Source organism: Poecilia reticulata, chromosome 2 (genome assembly GCF_904066995.2).
Source record: "Poecilia reticulata chromosome 2, P_reticulata-male-v2, whole genome shotgun sequence".
NCBI lineage: Eukaryota > Metazoa > Chordata > Actinopteri > Cyprinodontiformes > Poeciliidae > Poecilia > Poecilia reticulata.
In genome coordinates, this window is record NC_088831.1 from 19,140,225 (window position 1) to 19,157,228 (window position 17,004).

Below are 17,004 nucleotides of genomic sequence, written 5' to 3' on the forward strand. Positions count from 1 at the left end.
GATAAAAATAGTTACTGCTTATTTTTGGTGAAATGTCATTAAATCATTCAGGATCAACAGTCAATGTCTGAATGTGGGATAAAAGTTTTCGCACCTCTTGAATTTTTTCACATTTTACTTTAGAAGAATTTCAAATGTCAGCATTTTTTATTTGAACTCCGAGACAGACCAACACAAATCCATAAATGTGAAGTGGAAGAAAGATTATGAATACTTTTATTTTTATTTTTTTAATGCAATTCTGAGTTGGACTAAGGTTTGGACTTTGAATGGACCATTGTAAAACGACTAACTTATTTGCACTGAGGTTTTAGGGAAATTGCTGCAACTGAAACCAATTGTATTGTTTTTTATCAGTTTTATTTTATTTGGTATTTCACTGCCAATTTTATTGTATTTGTTATTGAACTGAAAACATTTCTTATCAACTTATAGTGAAGTGCATTGATTCAATAGAGTGCTGTATTATTACTTTTTTTTTCTATATAAACTCTTCCTGTTTTGTGTTTAAAGATGCATCCACACGAGTGGTTGGTTGATGCATAGTTGTTTATATTATTGCAAATTCACTTTTGAGAGAAAAATAGAATAAACAAGCTTGTATTTCTCAGCTTAAAGAATCTGTTGCTGGTTGCTGCCAGTGCTGTGCAATCTTCAAAAAGTAGCATAAAGGTTGGTCTACTCAATGGTGAACCATTAACACGGTAATAATTCATGTTCATGGCTGAACTACGCTCATGACAATAATTAATTAGCTGAACTGTGAACACAGTGCTAATTCATGTTCATGAGTTGAAAAGCAGCTGAAATGAGACTCCCATGTCCCAGTGTATCTTCAAAATATGAAACGTGGTACGACCACTTCATGCACCTGATCACATCTACTGCTTTGATATTTTCAAACAAATTTCTGATCAATGCCAGATTATTTACAGCTTTTTAGCATTGATAATCTCTGTTCACGTGCTCGCTAGCCTAATATGGAGCATTTTTTATAACTTTTAGTAGTTTTTGTTGTCAGGAATCAGATTTATGGGTCTACATTGTCAGCACTCTTAACCCGTACCCAGATATAATCAAAACCACATCTATGCTCTCATTCATATCAAAGATAATGACAAATGCAGCAATGACTGAAGGAGGTTTTTTCTAGTTTCCCACAATGCATTTTCCTCCACTGTGCTGTGTAATGTTTGAAGATAAATTAGCGCACCTGAGCTTATAACAATAGCTGTGTTTATTTAGGCAGGTACGAGGACAATGGTTCAACTTTGCTCTGTTGTTTTCTCTTTATTAGTGTGAATGCTCCACGGCTACCAAACTGCTGTGAATTTTTTCTTTGGCTGCACCAACTTTTGTATTAATATTCATAACCACAGTGCCATTAGCACACCTTATATATTGTCATCTCAGATATGTTTTGGCCAATGTGTTTTGTACTTTAAGTAATTTTGGTATTAGGCTTATGTTAGGTTTTGCTGACTAAATTTAATCAAAATGACAAATGATGAAAGTACACAGTACAACAACAAATCAAAATTTAAATTTTCCCCCTCTGTGGGCTTCCACCTTATGGGTGAAGGGTTAAGAGTCTCCCACTGAATCCAGGATTCTGTTTGCCATGAAGGACCCCTGGTTGACCTCTGGTTGACCTCTGGTTGCTTCCTATGGCAAACAGGCTCGTAGGTGAGGAATCGGACTAAAGGCAGCAGAAAGAAATAAACAGACCAAGTGTTCCTTGGTGAGCAGATAAAGCAGAAGGCTCCTGATCTATTTTTGAGACTCAAAAAAACTTTATATTTTTACTTTTATTGAAGAGACGAGCATGACTTTTTGAACAGTGACATTTTCATTCTGAGGGTGATGGCGAGCCACACATGGTGAGATCCACACCTCACCACAATTTGGTTTTACTTTGTTGTCACTACTTGAACTGTTATACAAAACATTTATTTTTTCATTACAGCTTACTCTGTACATGTGGAGTGCACACATATCGGCAGTGAGAGGTTAAAATTCAGTTTTATGTTATAATAATACCTCTGACTTTGCGGTATTGGGGTGTTTGGGCTTCTTTGTCTTCACTAAGTACTACTGATGACCTCAATGCTTCATACCAGAGGGAGTTTTGAGGCGTTTATTGCATTGTTTATGTGGCAGCCATATTGTCTTCCCTTATTGTGTCCATGCAATTTATCTAAACCAGTATTTCAGTTCCCTGTGTTACTTTACGTCAGTTTGTTTTGTCCGTTTGTGAGTTATATTGAAATATGTCTACAGGTAAAACTTTTGTTTTAAATTGGCCAATGTCCAACATAAATTCTGTTCCTGTTGACCATACAGGAACTGTTAATAAGTTCATGTGCTAAGTCCAAAATAAAAAAAATAAACATGCCATGCTATCATCCTCCTTGATCACATGACTCATGATGTGAAAAAGTGTTTCCATTGCAGTTTTAAAAATATACACTAATTTCAATATGAAATTACACAGTACAACAACAATCACCTTACACAGTTGAAAAACCACCATATCCTTATGCAAGAACATTGTACAGTGATCCCTCGTTTTTCTTAGGGGTTGCGTTCCAAAAATAACCTGCGACCAACAAAATCCGTGAAGTAGTTACCTTTATTTTTTACAATTATTACACAGCATAATCAAATGTTCTACATTGAAACCAAAGAACAAAAAATGTTTTCAGGTCAGCGGATGTGCGTGTTCATCAATCGGGCCTTAATGTGATCCGGAGTCGTGTCATTAAAGCGTCTCCTCCAACCTGCCCCGCGAGATTCACAGCTGTATCTACGGCAGAGCGACGGATCTCGTCAAGCGAGCCTCCGGTCGGGTTTTGCGCTGCCTCTGGCCACCGTTATTTCCAGCGGGCTTTCAAAGTTTCAGTTTTCATCTCTTGAATGACCAATCTGTATTACGTATATTTAAATACCGTAACGTTATTGGCACACAGGTAGAGAAGAAGCGCGGAAACTGTTCAGCCAATCAGGACGCAGAACACAATGCACTGTGAAAAAACTGCACACAAAAAATCCGCAAAGCGGCGAGACCGCGAAAGGTGAACAGCGTTATAGCGAGGGATCACTGTATTGAAAAACTTGAATGTTTTCAAAATTGGCGAGTTTCCATGAAACAGATTTATTTTCGTAATTGCAGATTGTGCAATTATAGTCAATGACAATGCAGCTACTCATTCATCATCAACCTGTACTGTACAATTTTGATTAATGTCAATATGAGATATGCAGACAGATTGATTTAAAACTTTTATTTTTACTCTTCCAGGATAAGTAGCTTCAAGGGAACTGATAAGATTCATACAAAGTTGTCTTTACAATCTCTTCGTACAATAGACACTAAACAGCACAAAGAAGTGCAGATAATAAAATCGATGCCATCTTGACGTCTAAATGTGAGAGATTTAGATTTATGTCATTCAAGAGCTCCCCTCTCTAGAGGAAACAAAACACTGGTTTTGTTTGCTTAAAATAAATCTCAGGTAAAATGTGTAACTTTAGTTAAAGAGCAATAAAACACACTTTAGATGCCACAGAACCTCTCACTGATCTCCCACAGCTTCTTTGAGGCGGCATCGTCCCTGGCCTTGGCGAAGATGTTTTTTGCGGCGCAGTTGGAGAAGTAGCGCCCACTGAGGTGTTCGATGCCTTCCTGCAGGGCGCAGTGCAGAGTGGTTTGGCTTCCCTGGAGCGGGGTCTTGAAGAGAAATCTTTCAATGTTCTTTAGTATCAATTGAACAGTTGTGCTCTGGTTCCTTTGCAGTTCAGTCAAGATGCTTCCTGCAAGAGCATAAAGTCTTTTTGGTTACCTAGTTTTGCAGTCAAGGGAAACAATCAGTTTAACTTATTTTACGGTGTAATGGGAAAACTTGTATGCAGCTTTTTCTGTCCAACACAAGTTGTCGCAGCACGTGTGAAACTGTGACTTTCTAAAATGTAATGGATAATATGTGGTTTAAATGAAAGCGACATGGTGTCTGCAGGAGCATGCAACAAGGAAATAGTTTCAGGAAGTGTTTTGTGAAACATGCTAATGTATGAATGTAGATTCTGGAACACTCAATTCATGGCATGATTGAAACTGGACAAAATGATGAGTCTTGGGGTGAGTTTCCAGAACGTTTGTGCTTTGGAGTCATGTACCTTTATGGTCATTTCCATCCTTTTCACAAAGTCTGCCACCTTCTGTCCCTCTTTGCTCCTATCCTGGTTACCCATTGCTTCCTCATGACCCCTGTTCCCTTAATCAACAAGTTCTTTAGTCTGCACCAATCACCACTCTCAACTTTTGGAATGCTCATATTCTATTTGTAACGATTAACCACTAACAACATTGATCAACATATCTTTAAATTTAGGCTTCTGTCTTGTCAGCCTCCTCAGTCTGATACGTTTTACTTTCAAACTCCACTTTCAGGATAACTCCTACTCAGTTTCTCTCTCCATCTACACCATGGTGGAACAACTTGAACCTTGTTCTTAGTCTACACTGACACAACCCTCTGCATTTTTCCAGACTTGGGACCGGCACAAGTAGTCACAGGCTTCAGATCCCTCCTGGTTCCATTATCCATGCAAATCGTAATTAGAAAGGAAAATGTTCCCAGAAGCTAAGCAGAAATTTCTGAAGCTTTTTCAGTTTTAATCTTAACTGTGGCTCGGTGGGGAGAGTAGTTGTCTTGCAACCGGAAAGCTGTAGGTTCAATTCCATCTCTCTGCTCTCATATATCAATGTTCTCCTAGGCAAGCCTCTTGACCCTTAAGTTACCTACTAACCTGCGTGCCAGTATATAAATGTCTGAATACTTGTGAGTGAATCTGACTCTAGAATAAAGTGCTTTGTGTCTTTCTCCTAATCGTACAATTAGATGTTTTTGGGCTTTTCCAGTTTATGGGCAAACAATGGCTTTAGGTATTGTTTACTTTAATTGTCCCAATATCCAGAAGGTCCTAATAGGACAATGGAAGTTTATCAGGTTAGTGAAACTGACTGAAAGATAAAGGCCTCCTTGGTTGTGGAAAAGGCTTTTATAGGCCTTATTATGGTCTAATTTTTGAAGTTGCAAAAAAGTTGCTTTTTAACAAAGTTGCACGGAATTTAAAGTTTGACTGTTTATGGTAAAGTCAGTCGGCTTACCAACACTTGCATTGGTTCTTACCTGGATGGAGGGAGTAGCAAGTGACCTTGGTTCCCTTCAGTCTCTTGGCCAGCTCGTGGGTGAAGAGAATGTTGCACAGCTTACTGTCGCCGTAAATTCTGAAGGTGTCTAACCAGGTTGTTCCTACTCTCAGATCTCTGTGCGTGTTCAGATAGTCAAAATCGACTGTTCCCCAGTTGTGCGCTGCAGATGACACATTCACCACCCTGCTTGGTCCGCACTCCTTCAGCCGGTCCAGTAACAAGTTGGTTAACAGGAAGTGACCAAGATGGTTGACGCCAAACATCAAACCAAATCCATCCTTTGTTCGACCTATCAGGAGGACACCTGGGACAAACCATGGAGATCCAAGAGTCACTTTCTGAGTTGCTCGTTCTTAACCACAACAAGAGATGACTTACTGAATATCCCTACTGAAACTATCTGGCTACTAAGATTCACTTCATGTGTAACTTAACAGCTTTAAGCACTTGAATATTCTGTTAAGGAGCTAAAGTCAGATTTGTAGAATATTTGGCACAAAGTTGGGTCTTCACCCATCAATAGATTCTCCTATCTGAGCTGTGGATACTTGCAGGTCTTCCAAAGTTACCACAGGTCTCTTGGCTACATCCACATTAGAATCATTGGCTTGATTGATAATTGAGTAAATACTGCATTTAGTGTGTAGTCTGGTGTATACCAAGATCTCCCAAAACCTCATTTTGCAGTTACTGGGTCTTGTGCACAGTATATCATTTAAAAAAACATAGATTTACATGTGTAACTTGTGACCCAGTGTGATAAAATGTTGATTTTATTCAAACTTTTTCATGAAAATGTAAGATGCTAAGATGAGAACTCCGACCTGCATTGTTGATCAGGATGTCCAGTCTGGGTTCTGTCTTCAGGAAGTTCTCTGCAAAGCTGCGGACCGACTTAAGACTTGCCAGATCCAGCTGCATGAACACCACCTGATTACTGCCACTCTCCTGAAACAGACATTGAACACTGATGGGTCTGCTATTGAACTATAGGCAAAGAAATAAACATACAATCTGACTCACTATAATATGAGACTACTTTTGCAGCTCTTGGAAAAATCGCATTAGAGCAAAATTCCCTGCCGTCAAAATGACCTCCAGTTGAAATTGAAATAGGTCAAAGTAACCATATTTAATTTGTTCTTTGCGTCCTAAATACTAATTTCCTTATTTTATGGAAGTTTACACAGTTTCAATAAAACCCTATTCTGGAGCCCTGGCATCCCATGGACCTGTTTGTTCACAAGTGATTGTAATAATCTCCCATAAGCTCTTTTTCTTTGGCGACTTCCAGTATCTCTGCTATCACTACATACTAAAACAACAACTGCATAATTTAAATTTCAAAACAAGTAATTATCTGACCATGTCAAACGATTTGATATGCCTGAATCCGAGTTCACTGATTTTAAGTGGGAATAATATTTTGGTCTCCTATATAGGTGGACATATTTTGTGATACTAATGTGATAATGATAAAAAATTATGATAAACTATCACTTGTGTTTTGAATGGCTGTGACTCCCTGGAACAGGATTCATAGTGGCACAAATATAGCTCTTGAAAACATTTCTGTTTGCAATGGTCTCCCTGAGGAAGCTGATTAGTTTTATGTGCAATTTGTATCACTAAGCTGCACACATTAAGATCATTAATTAGAGTGCATTGAATTTTATGGTCTATGATCTAATTATATAAATTAGACCATAGACAATAAATCAGATTATTTTCAAGACAATATTTTTGTTCTCCCCCAGAGGAATTGTATGTTTTGCTGTTTTCTGATTAGAATCTTTTGGTATTGTTAAAATATCTGTGTAAAAAATATTTTGGAAAACATGCAAGCTGTCATAGGGTGTGCTAATTCTGTCACTTGACAAACTTTACTAAAGTCATTTAAACTCTCCCTCTATTTTCAGTCTAATGCTGCCTCATTGTTCAGCTTCGTGCTGCTTTTCTTCCTAGTTTCACTGAGAAACAAAGAATGACCAGCAGACTCTCACCCTCTTGACGTCCTGCAGAGCAGCTTCTCCTCTCTGCTTGCTGCGACAGGCCAGGATCACTCTGGCTCCTCTTTTAGCCAGTTCTATGGCCGTGGTCTTCCCTATGCCAGTGTTGCTGCCTGCAGGTGGAAAGCTGTCAAAAACTAAAAAGCACATCATCAGTACAAAGCAGAAACTTTACCCACCTGTAACTATCACAGTTTTTCCATGCAGCTTTGCGTTGCTCTTGCAGCTCCTTCCTATTACCACAACTTGACGGAAAATATAAGTCAGGACGACGAGTCCCAGCACCAGGAGAATGTAGAACATTGTTGCTGTCTTTGAGCTGCACTCCGTTGGGGCCACTTCCTGTATGGGCTGGACTTTGGCTTACATGTAATCAGATTGCAGCAGAGCAGAAATGTGGAAGTTCGTAACAGGCCAGCCCATGCAGCCTGTGTTGACAGATCAAACAAGCCCGATAGTCATAATGACATGTGTGGTAAAGTTCAGCTTTGTTCAATTTTAAGTGAGTATTAACAATTGTCAAAGGGGCCAGATTATGCTAGATTTACATTGTGCACATTTTTGTACTTCCGTTTGGGTTTCTGCTGCTTCTAAAAACAGCACCAACTGGGCTTAGGCAATAAGTTAATGTTTTATGGTGTATGAAAAATGAGCCGTTTCAAGGACCTAAGCCAAGCAAAGCCCAGCCAGTCCTGACGGCACAAGCAGAGCTCCAGCACCTTTCTTTGGTCAATGCAGGGGGAACCAGATCTAACCTGATCCCTGATTAAACACAGGATGCAACAGAAATGTCCTTTTTTTGTCCTGCAGTGGAAAATTTCTGTGCAACAGCAGCAAAGTGAAGGACAATAACAACAAAAACTCACACCGAGACAGAATATAAAATTATACATACAAATAGAAAAAAGAACAAAAATACAGTACAGTAAGGCCAAAATTTCACTGTAAATACCAGTTATAAAGAAATACTATAACATAAAAGTTCAATAAAACATATTGAATATGAAACAATGCTTCTGTTTGTAATGTGTCAAAAAAATAAAAAAATAAAAAAATAACAAAACGTTATTACATTTGGCTGTATGGACATCAGTCTAGTGTGAGAGATGGAGCTGATTTCACAGAAGTCCATATTTAGAGTTATCTAACAGAGTTATCTAATATCCTTTAAAGAAAAGACAAACCTGTTCACCTCACCTTAAAGAGCTGGTGGTGTTTGACTGACTTCACCATGGTAGTGTTGTCTCCAAAAAGTAGCTTAAAGGTTAGTTCACATGTGCGAACCATGAACATTTGATTGAATTGGAGCTACTTAGTAAAGAACACCCTAAAATATTTTACAGGGAAATGGGGATGTGGAGTCAGTTCATGTCTTTCCAAAGAAAAAGGTTTCTAAGTATGACATATTTTTGTTTTGTAGTTTTCATTGTGCTTATCAGACAAAAAAAATGGCTTAATTGTGAAAATGGAATAAATAGAAAATTTAAGTTGAATAAATTTGAAAAACAATCTGTTACTTTTCTTCTACTTTCCAGTTACAGATGATCTGATTTTGGTTCAGGTGATAGACCCAATTAAAACATGCTAATGTTTGTGGCTGTGACATGATAAAACACGAACAATTTAAAGTAGTATGAACACTCAGGGTCCGATAGAAAGCTACTGTAATGTTCCTAATGTCCCCAGACAAAGCTGATTCATAGTTCGTAGAACGGTTTCAGTTGACTTGTGTACTTTGTTTATGGAGTCTCCTAAAGATTCAGTTGAAGAAAGATATGCAACCATAACCCAAACTCTGTAATAATGTGGCCATTTTGGAGAAATATCACCATTATACAGTAACTATAGGTTATATTTAGACCATCTTCTCTTGTTAGAAACAAAAGACAAAATCACCTTCATGGCTCTAAATTTATTGGGTTAACAGGTAAAACCTTTGAAAATTTTCAAAAATTTCCCCAGAACTGGAAGTCTATATAATTTACATTTACAACAATAGCTCTTGAATTTACATAAAATTTAGCTTGATATACTTAAATAATGAAATAACTGTAACGTACATTTCACCACTAAACCTGCACCTTCATAACCTTTGTGACGGCCCCTCATTAACACAGGTACGTTATTCATCAGGCATAAAAAAAAACATAAATGGAAAAATGTAGACCCAAAGCTTTGTGCCATTAGCTTTTCAAGCTTCCAAATGAACTAATCTTCAGAAACATGCCCATTGGTAAAAGATCTTTCCTTTTTATTAGGGTAAATAATGAGCTGAAAATATATGTCTTTAGCACGAAGGCTTCTAATAAGCCAGTCAAATATCATTGGATGGTACCTTTAGCTCCCTAAAGACTATAGAGTCGCTGCATTATGATGTCAGAAATGTCATTTATTTACACTCCAATAAAAATTCCACATGCGGATCATAAGTTATGTAATATCTAAATCAAGTCAATTCCCTTCCTCTTTTTACAATATCTGAAAAGTTAAAGAAGAGTCACATGAAAGTGTCAACTTCGGTCTAAGTCTCTATTTTTGCAAACAGATTGAAGTTAACACCATGAGTGGCTCTTATTTAAAACAAACTACTTTAGTAAAACACTCTTCAGAGGTCACAGAATGTCTCGCTGATCTCCCACAGCTTCTTCGCCGTCACCGGATCCTTGGCCTTGGCCAGTACTTCTCTGGCGGTGCAGTTGGAGAAGTGGCGCCCGCTGAGGTGTTCGATGCCCTCATGCAGGGCACAGTGCAGTGTGGTCTGGCTTCCCTGGAGAGGGGTCTTCATGAAAAATCTTAAAACGTTCAATGCAATTAGTTGAAAAATCGGGCTCGTGTTCCTGATGATGTCAGTCTTGATGACTCCTGCAAGAAGATCCAAAACTTTAGCTTGCAGCACAAAATTAAATAAGCTGGTGGAAAACGGTTTTAGCCATGCGTAGTCAAGTCAAGGTGCTAGTAGAAAAGACTAGCACTAGCACTAGACTCTTCTTTGTCTGAATATCATCCTGGGGCCACTGACCTCTGCAAAATGATTACAATGAAAGCCACTTATTTTATGTTTCCCAAAAAATGTCAACAATATTGTTTTGGTTGCCATTTTATTTCTACTTAAACTTGAGGTAATCTAATGAATCTAAAAAAAAAGAAATACGTATTTGGAACATTTGTTAATATGGGGTCTATGAGATGACTGCATTTTTTATGTCTGCAACATTGCAGAGTAGCTTCTGTGATTTGGAACCCTTTATTTTTCAGAGAACTGCTCGCAAATGAAAAAATAATGAAGGGAATAGACAATGTTCCCAAGGAGAAACGGCTGAACTTGGGGTCAGACCATACAATAAACAAAGAAAACTGCAAAAACAATAGAATCCATATCTACAAGGCGACAGGAGAAATACAAACATTACGATTCCTGTTAGGGACAGCTGGATTAGGTTTGAACAAACATGACATGTATGTTTTCCATTTCCAAAGTTGTTTGTGTCAGGTTAACCTCAAGACCTGAAGGGCAACGGGATCAAAGTGATCGATAAAAGTCTTTACATTCATTGAACTTTTGAGTGATCTACCTTGCCACTCACTTTTTTGTTCTTACATTTTCATTAGTCTTTGTCAAATGCTTGTGCTTGTCGGTGGATTAAGCAAGAAATGACCACCATGTAGCTTACCTGGATGGAGGGAGTAGCAAGTGACCTTGGTTCCCTTCAGTCTCTTGGCCAGCTCGTAGGTGAAGAGAACATTGCACAGCTTACTGTCTGCATAAATTCTTTGGCCAGCCACAAACGACGTCCCAATCCTTAGATCTTTGTGGGTGTTCAGGCAGTCAAAATCTACTGTTCCCCAGTTGTGCGCTCCAGAGGACACATTCACCACTCTGCTCGGTCCGCACTCCTTCAGTCGGTCCAGCAACAGGTTAGTCAGCAGGAAATGACCGAGATGGTTGACGCCGAACGTCATCCCGAACCCGTCCTCGGTTCGACCAAATATGAACAGACCTAGAACGAAACACAGACTATTTTTGTCACCTATGGGTGAAAGTTGACAGTGTTTAACTATTCAGTTTTTGTATCCGTAGGAGACATAAATACTTTGGAGGAACGTCAGACATGGTGAAAAATTACGTACATTGCAACATTGTATGATTCCTCACTAAATAACTTCTAGAATGATGAGACTGGTGAATGGTTAATAATTTCTCTATAGGAACTGTAACGTCGTAATTGAAGAGGTTGTCTGCAGAAAAATGTGGTGCTAGCTCTGTGAGCATTTCGTAAAACCAAACCAGCGGATGTGGGGAGGCACTGGGGATGTCTCCCAGATAGGAGGCTGATGTACACTGAACCATGAGGGTTACCCCCAAGGTGGACTGTGCCGTTGTATGAAAGGTGTGTACCGAAACCATGCCAATTGTTCTGATTCACATTAAGTTATGTCGAAGCCTTTAGGCTCCGTAGGACGAAAGGACTTTTTAAATATACTTTGTCTTCATGGGGGTTTCTGTCGACGAGTCGCATATCCAGTATCTCATCGAGGCAAGAACTCCTACCTGCATTGTTGATCAGGATGTCGAGTCTGGGTTCCGTCTTCAGGAAGTTCTCTGCAAAGCTGCGGACCGACTTAAAACTGGCCAGATCCAGCTGCATGAACACCACCTGATTACTGCCACTCTCCTGAAACAGACATTGAAGACTGATCAGTCAACTGTTAAACTATAGGTCTATGTCTGTGAAATGTAGATTACCAAATAAATAAAGCATACAATCTTATTCATTATAATATGAGACAGAACACAATCCTCAGTAGTGCCAGTGTCATACAATCTTTATTTCGGTGAGAAACAAAGACATGACCAGCAGACTCTCACCCTCTTGACGTCCTGCAGAGCAGCTTCTCCTCTCTGCTTGCTGCGACAGGCCAGGATCACTCTGGCTCCTCTTTTAGCCAGTTCTATGGCCATGGTCTTCCCTATGCCAGTGTTGCTGCCTGCAGGTGGAAAATAATGAAAAGACATTGAAAAAAAGAAACGAAATAGAAACACCACCTATACTAAATCTTTACCCACCAGTCACTATCACAGTTTTGCCATGCAACTTTGCTTTGCTGGTGCAGCTCTTCCCCTTCACCGTCGTCTCATGGAAGATGTAAGCAGCTATGAAAAAGCCCACCAGCAGAACTATGGTGTACATTATTTCTGGCCTTTGAGCCTCACAGGAGACCAGATTGCCTGAGAAGGAAGTTGGAGCACTTTCAGTCTTTATACAAACCTTATTCAAACAAACACGCCCCTTTTGTGTATGGACTTGACTGTGTGCTTTTTTTAAAATTTTTTATCTGAGATAACAGTAGAGCAGGAAAATCCTTAGAGACAGTACAGCCTGTTTGAATTCTGCGGACAAAAAATCGGAGGACAAATGAGCTGGTAATAAATGTTTTTTAGGGTGCAGCTCGTTTTAATCTGAGGAATTTTGCCTTTATCTTTACAAATGTTAGTACGCACACACACACACGCACGCACGCACACACACACACACACACACACACACACACACACACACACACACACAAACACACGTGTGACCTATGTACACAATTTGCAATACTTAACCACTACAGTCATAGGTTAGATAATGTTTCTGTCTGTCAAAGGTAAAAGCTTTGACAGACAGAAAACATAAACTGAGTGGTAGTTGTTGAAATTCCATTTCCACAAATGAAATTTAAAATAAAATTTGCATGTGAGAAATTTAATTTAACATTAAATACTATTATCTATAATTAATGACATTTTGGAGACGCGCCACTCTTCATTAGTGGATAAACCCATAAAAAATTACCCCGAGCTCAGACTGAATTGCCTTCATAGAACCAGTTAAATGCTGTAGTAAAGGTACCAGCAGCCCTTTTTTTCTTCTTTTTTTTTATCAAAAAAGGAATTACTAGAGCTTCTTTTTTTTCAGTAATATGATTTTCAAACAACCTGCAGTACTTCTTGAGCAGTACAGACACCTTACCAATTTGTCCTGATTCTGTTGGTCTACGTTCCTACACTCATCTACGGTGACTAGCTCTGCGTAACGTGTCGTGGAAAATAAGAAGAAATAAGAAATTTATTAAAGCCTTGCAAGGTGAGAACAGAGATACAGAGTCAAGGAGTCTGTCAAGTCTGCTCTGACCAACAGTGAATCTGGCTTCCTTTTATAGGTTCTGGTCAGAGAAGAGAGATTTGATTGGACAATAGGTGTGAATCCCTGATTGTTATGTATCAGAGATTCTGTGGAGCCCAACACAGATGGTCTGGCCATTTGTCTATTGTTAAGGATCGGGGGTTGTTCTTTCATGCTTAAGAGGGCAGATAAGTTCTGGGTTGGGGAAGTAACACTTAGATAGTCTCCAGGATCAAGGAGCTCTCCTGCTGTTATATGGCACTGTAGAGGTCTATAGGACTGATGATGAGATCATGCAGACACATGGTCTCATCAGGCACAATCTAAAGCACACAAGGGGTGAGGAGCACATTATAAAATTTTCCATTACAAACGACCAAAAAAACCCCCCATATAGATTCTGTATCTGTTCCCCACTGAAGTCTTGCTTTATCAAGTCAGTCAAGTTTATTTGTATTGGACGTTTCAGCAACAAAGCAGTTTAAAGTGCTTTACATCATAAAAAGACAACAATACGAAGTCATAAAGGACACCAACTGAGAAAACCACTAACAAATGTTACATTTTGATGAGTGCCATCATCAAAATCATTATTACACATCAAATATGTTGGTTCATTTATTATGGTTCAAAAGCAACTCCAAACAGCTGGGTTATTAATCTGGATTTAAAGGAGCTCAGTGTTCCAGCTGTTTTACAGTTTTCTGGAAGTTTGTTCCAGATTTGTGGTGCATAGAAGCTGAATGCTGCTTCTCCGTCTTTGGTTCTGGTTCTGGGGATGCAGAGCAGATCCAGAACCAGAAGACCTCAGAGGTCTGGAAGTTACTTTGTAACTGTCTTTAGTGGCTCTGAAAGCGTTGGTATGTTTCAACCATGTTTTCCTCAATACTCTGTCTTTATGCGTTCACCTATACATGGAGCGTCTAAAGAATTACCACAGATCACTGTAACCCCAGTGTAGTCGCTGCTTCGCTTTAACCAGGTTAGCAATATCTCCATCTGCACCACTAGCAGCACAGAGGACTCTGCAGTAGTTTAAAGTACAGTCATAAAAGTCAGAGCAGTGCAGCAATCAGAGCGTTTGATTAAATGGTGTGAAAGCAACAAGAGTGACTCATTTCAGCACCCGACTTACTCCCTGAGGCCACTTCTGAGGCGGCCGACTGGATGTGTTGTTTTTTCAGCACCCCCTCCAAAGTAAAGCTGCTGCAGTAACAACCAATCAGGCTGCATTTAATGACTCAAGAAGTCAGTCCGGGTCGGGTTCATAAACTCCGGAGCAGAGTCACAGCAAAGGGAACACGCATCAACACAAACACAACAGCAGAATCTCCCACAATGTACAATGCAGACCAACATTTTACAACGTTTTGCTCCAAGTCTTGTTCTTGGTCAACACCTGGAATAGTTGCGTTATCATTTGTTCACTGTCTTGAGACTGAATGTGCACATCTGGACATAATAAATATGTTCTGTGCTTTACCAGGATCTATAACCCATAAAGAAGAGCCAAACTGGAAACACTGTGTGACAAACAAACTACGTACACCCTTCCTAGAGACGCATCGATCCGATAATTATATCTGTATCGGTTCTGATATTGAAAAAGATTCTAGATCAGGTACCAGTAACAATGTGCCACAAGGACAGATCTATTTAGTCTAATTCTATGCTTTGTGCTCTGAGCGACGTCATGCTTTATTATTTATTTTACGTCATATTTGGAATTCCTAATTGCACTTTCTGAACCATCTGGAAGGTTTGCTGCAGTTTATTTTTACATGTTTGACCAAAGTAGTCGATCTTATTGTTTCAGTTTCTTTACAATTTATTTTCTATTGGCTGTTTTACTCCTAATTGCACAGACTGAACAGATTAAAGTTGTTTTTACATGTTTGACCAAACTTGTGGAGCTACTGGTGTATTTAAATGTGCTGTACTGGTGCAGAGTTATCAGATAAATTTGAAATTCAGTACATTTATGTCTGCATTTTAAAAGTGAGATATTTCCAACTTTCATCAGTACTAGTGAAAGCTTATGTATGTATGTATATGTTTGAGGTCTGTGTGATATTAACCTTGTTTTGGATTAGATATTAAATCACAAAGATATTAAACTTCTGTAAACAGTTTTTGTTTTAAAAAAGTAACTCGTAAAGTTGTTGGATGTATCTTTACGTTGTCGAAAAAGAAAGATTAAAATGCATCTTTAAAAGCAGAAAACTACATATCACTAATTCTTATGATGAGTGTACATATTGTGACAGAAGTACATATACGAGCAATTTTCCTGAGAAATATTCTACATGATGATATTTTAGGTTTTCCAGAGGCTTGCATCACTTCCTCCTCCGTCTGTGGAATGAATTGCCTTGTAACCACTATTTTGATACGACGGTCAGACGACTCATAAATTGGCAACGATGCTCTGTTTTGACAGTTTAATTAACTCAAACCGATGTAGCCCATCAGTCTCTGGAGTGTGAGTTTTTCATGTAAAATAATATAAACAATACAAGTGACTTCCTTTTAGCTGAGCTTCGTTTTAGTAGATAGTTTTAAACTGGTGAAACTGACATTTTTAAGGCTGAAACATCCAATCAAAGCTTGAATCTAAATTCTTTGTGGCAGACAGCTGCTTATTTAGAGGAAATGTTTGGTAAACACGTCTTTTTTTTCATTTGCTTCCAAAATACATGTAAAATGTCCTTGTAGGCTCCTGTAGCGTGTGTTATGCTGTCAGCGTTTCAACAAACCACTTTAATTAGACGAGAGCGAAGGGAACCGAATGCTCATGAATTTTTACTCGCACTCAGGGGAGAAGCTGTATGGCTTTGTTTCATTTTTATTATTACTTTTTAAAATAATTGCGATACGCAGCAGCAGTAATAAACAACTCCCTAAACCAGGGGTCCCCAAACTTTTTCCTGTGAGGGCCACATAACTTTTCCCTTCTTTGGTCGGGGGCCGGAGTCAGTTTGTAACAGAAAAAGTGTGACGATTGCAGGAGTGCCTAAATGTAAAAATGTATTGTTTTCCAAAAAGCACAATCAAATAACCCTCTCTGGGTTCTTCACAGAAAAAATCCAGGAAAAAGAATAACACTATTAATGAAATAAATACCGTATTTTCCAGACTATAAGCTGCAGATATCTCGGCCGTCTAGGTTTTCCACAACGATGTAGCAGAGGGGGGCGGACACCCAAAATTTGAGTCATAACGGGTCAATCGAATATCACATTTATTACGGTTGAAAAAGAAAATGTTGCCAAGTTTAGATTTAACTGAACTGATTACGGTAGTTTCCTTTGTGTCTGCTACTAGCATGTGCTAAATGAAAATGGGCGCTTTCTTCTTTTTTTTCCTTCTTCTTCTTTAGATTTAAACGGCAGCTTGCATCCATTATTGTTGCACTACTGCCATCTACTGGATCCTAATATCTATACCTCAAATTCTCATAATGATCAGAGTATTATTTAAAAAACGAAAAATCTTCTTTTTCCCCCTCAATGCTATTTAACTGATCAACAACATTCTCAAATTTTAATTCCCTATTAAAACCTAATTCCGTTTTAATGGGTGCTTTCTTCTTTGATTTCCAGTTTTGACTTCC

The 17,004-nt window shown here is 38.8% G+C and overlaps 3 protein-coding genes across 12 annotated transcripts in view; 1 reads left to right on the forward strand and 2 right to left on the reverse strand.

Moving 5' to 3' along the window:
• The window catches only part of htr2aa (5-hydroxytryptamine (serotonin) receptor 2A, genome duplicate a), a 122,573-nt gene that overhangs the window by 23,792 nt on the left and 81,777 nt on the right, over positions 1 to 17,004 (forward strand). The gene's annotated exons all lie outside the window — the stretch shown is intronic.
• On the reverse strand, positions 3,270 to 7,723 carry LOC103481467 (dehydrogenase/reductase SDR family member 13-like). Its single transcript, XM_081599483.1, has 5 exons — positions 7,404 to 7,723; positions 7,219 to 7,337; positions 6,040 to 6,163; positions 5,193 to 5,519; positions 3,270 to 3,813 (listed from the first exon to the last, which is right to left on the reverse strand). Exons 1-5 carry the CDS (start codon positions 7,525 to 7,527, stop codon positions 3,557 to 3,559), a joined length of 951 nt encoding a protein of 316 aa, XP_081455609.1. The 5' UTR covers positions 7,528 to 7,723; the 3' UTR covers positions 3,270 to 3,556.
• Positions 8,616 to 15,424, reverse strand: LOC108166071 (dehydrogenase/reductase SDR family member 13-like). The gene is made up of 5 exons (XM_081599488.1): positions 12,290 to 15,424; positions 12,092 to 12,210; positions 11,774 to 11,897; positions 10,896 to 11,222; positions 8,616 to 10,086 (listed from the first exon to the last, which is right to left on the reverse strand). The coding sequence occupies exons 1-5, from the start codon at positions 12,411 to 12,413 to the stop codon at positions 9,830 to 9,832; spliced, it is 951 nt and encodes a 316-aa protein (XP_081455614.1). The 5' UTR covers positions 12,414 to 15,424; the 3' UTR covers positions 8,616 to 9,829.

Coding starts and splice junctions, on each gene's coding strand:
- LOC103481467 (XM_081599483.1), bottom strand. CDS start 7,527: ATGTTCTACATTCTCCTGGTGCTGGGACTCGTCGTCCTGACTTATATT. Junction 6,164..7,218: donor CTCTGCAGGACGTCAAGAGG/GTGAGAGTCTGC, acceptor TGTCTGTTTCAG/GAGAGTGGCAGTAATCAGGT. Junction 5,520..6,039: donor CATCCTGATCAACAATGCAG/GTCGGAGTTCTC, acceptor GGTTTGTCCCAG/GTGTCCTCCTGATAGGTCGA.
- LOC108166071 (XM_081599488.1), bottom strand. CDS start 12,413: ATGTACACCATAGTTCTGCTGGTGGGCTTTTTCATAGCTGCTTACATC. Junction 12,211..12,289: donor CAAAACTGTGATAGTGACTG/GTGGGTAAAGAT, acceptor TTCCACCTGCAG/GCAGCAACACTGGCATAGGG. Junction 10,087..10,895: donor TTGCTACTCCCTCCATCCAG/GTAAGCTACATG, acceptor ATCTTCTTGCAG/GAGTCATCAAGACTGACATC.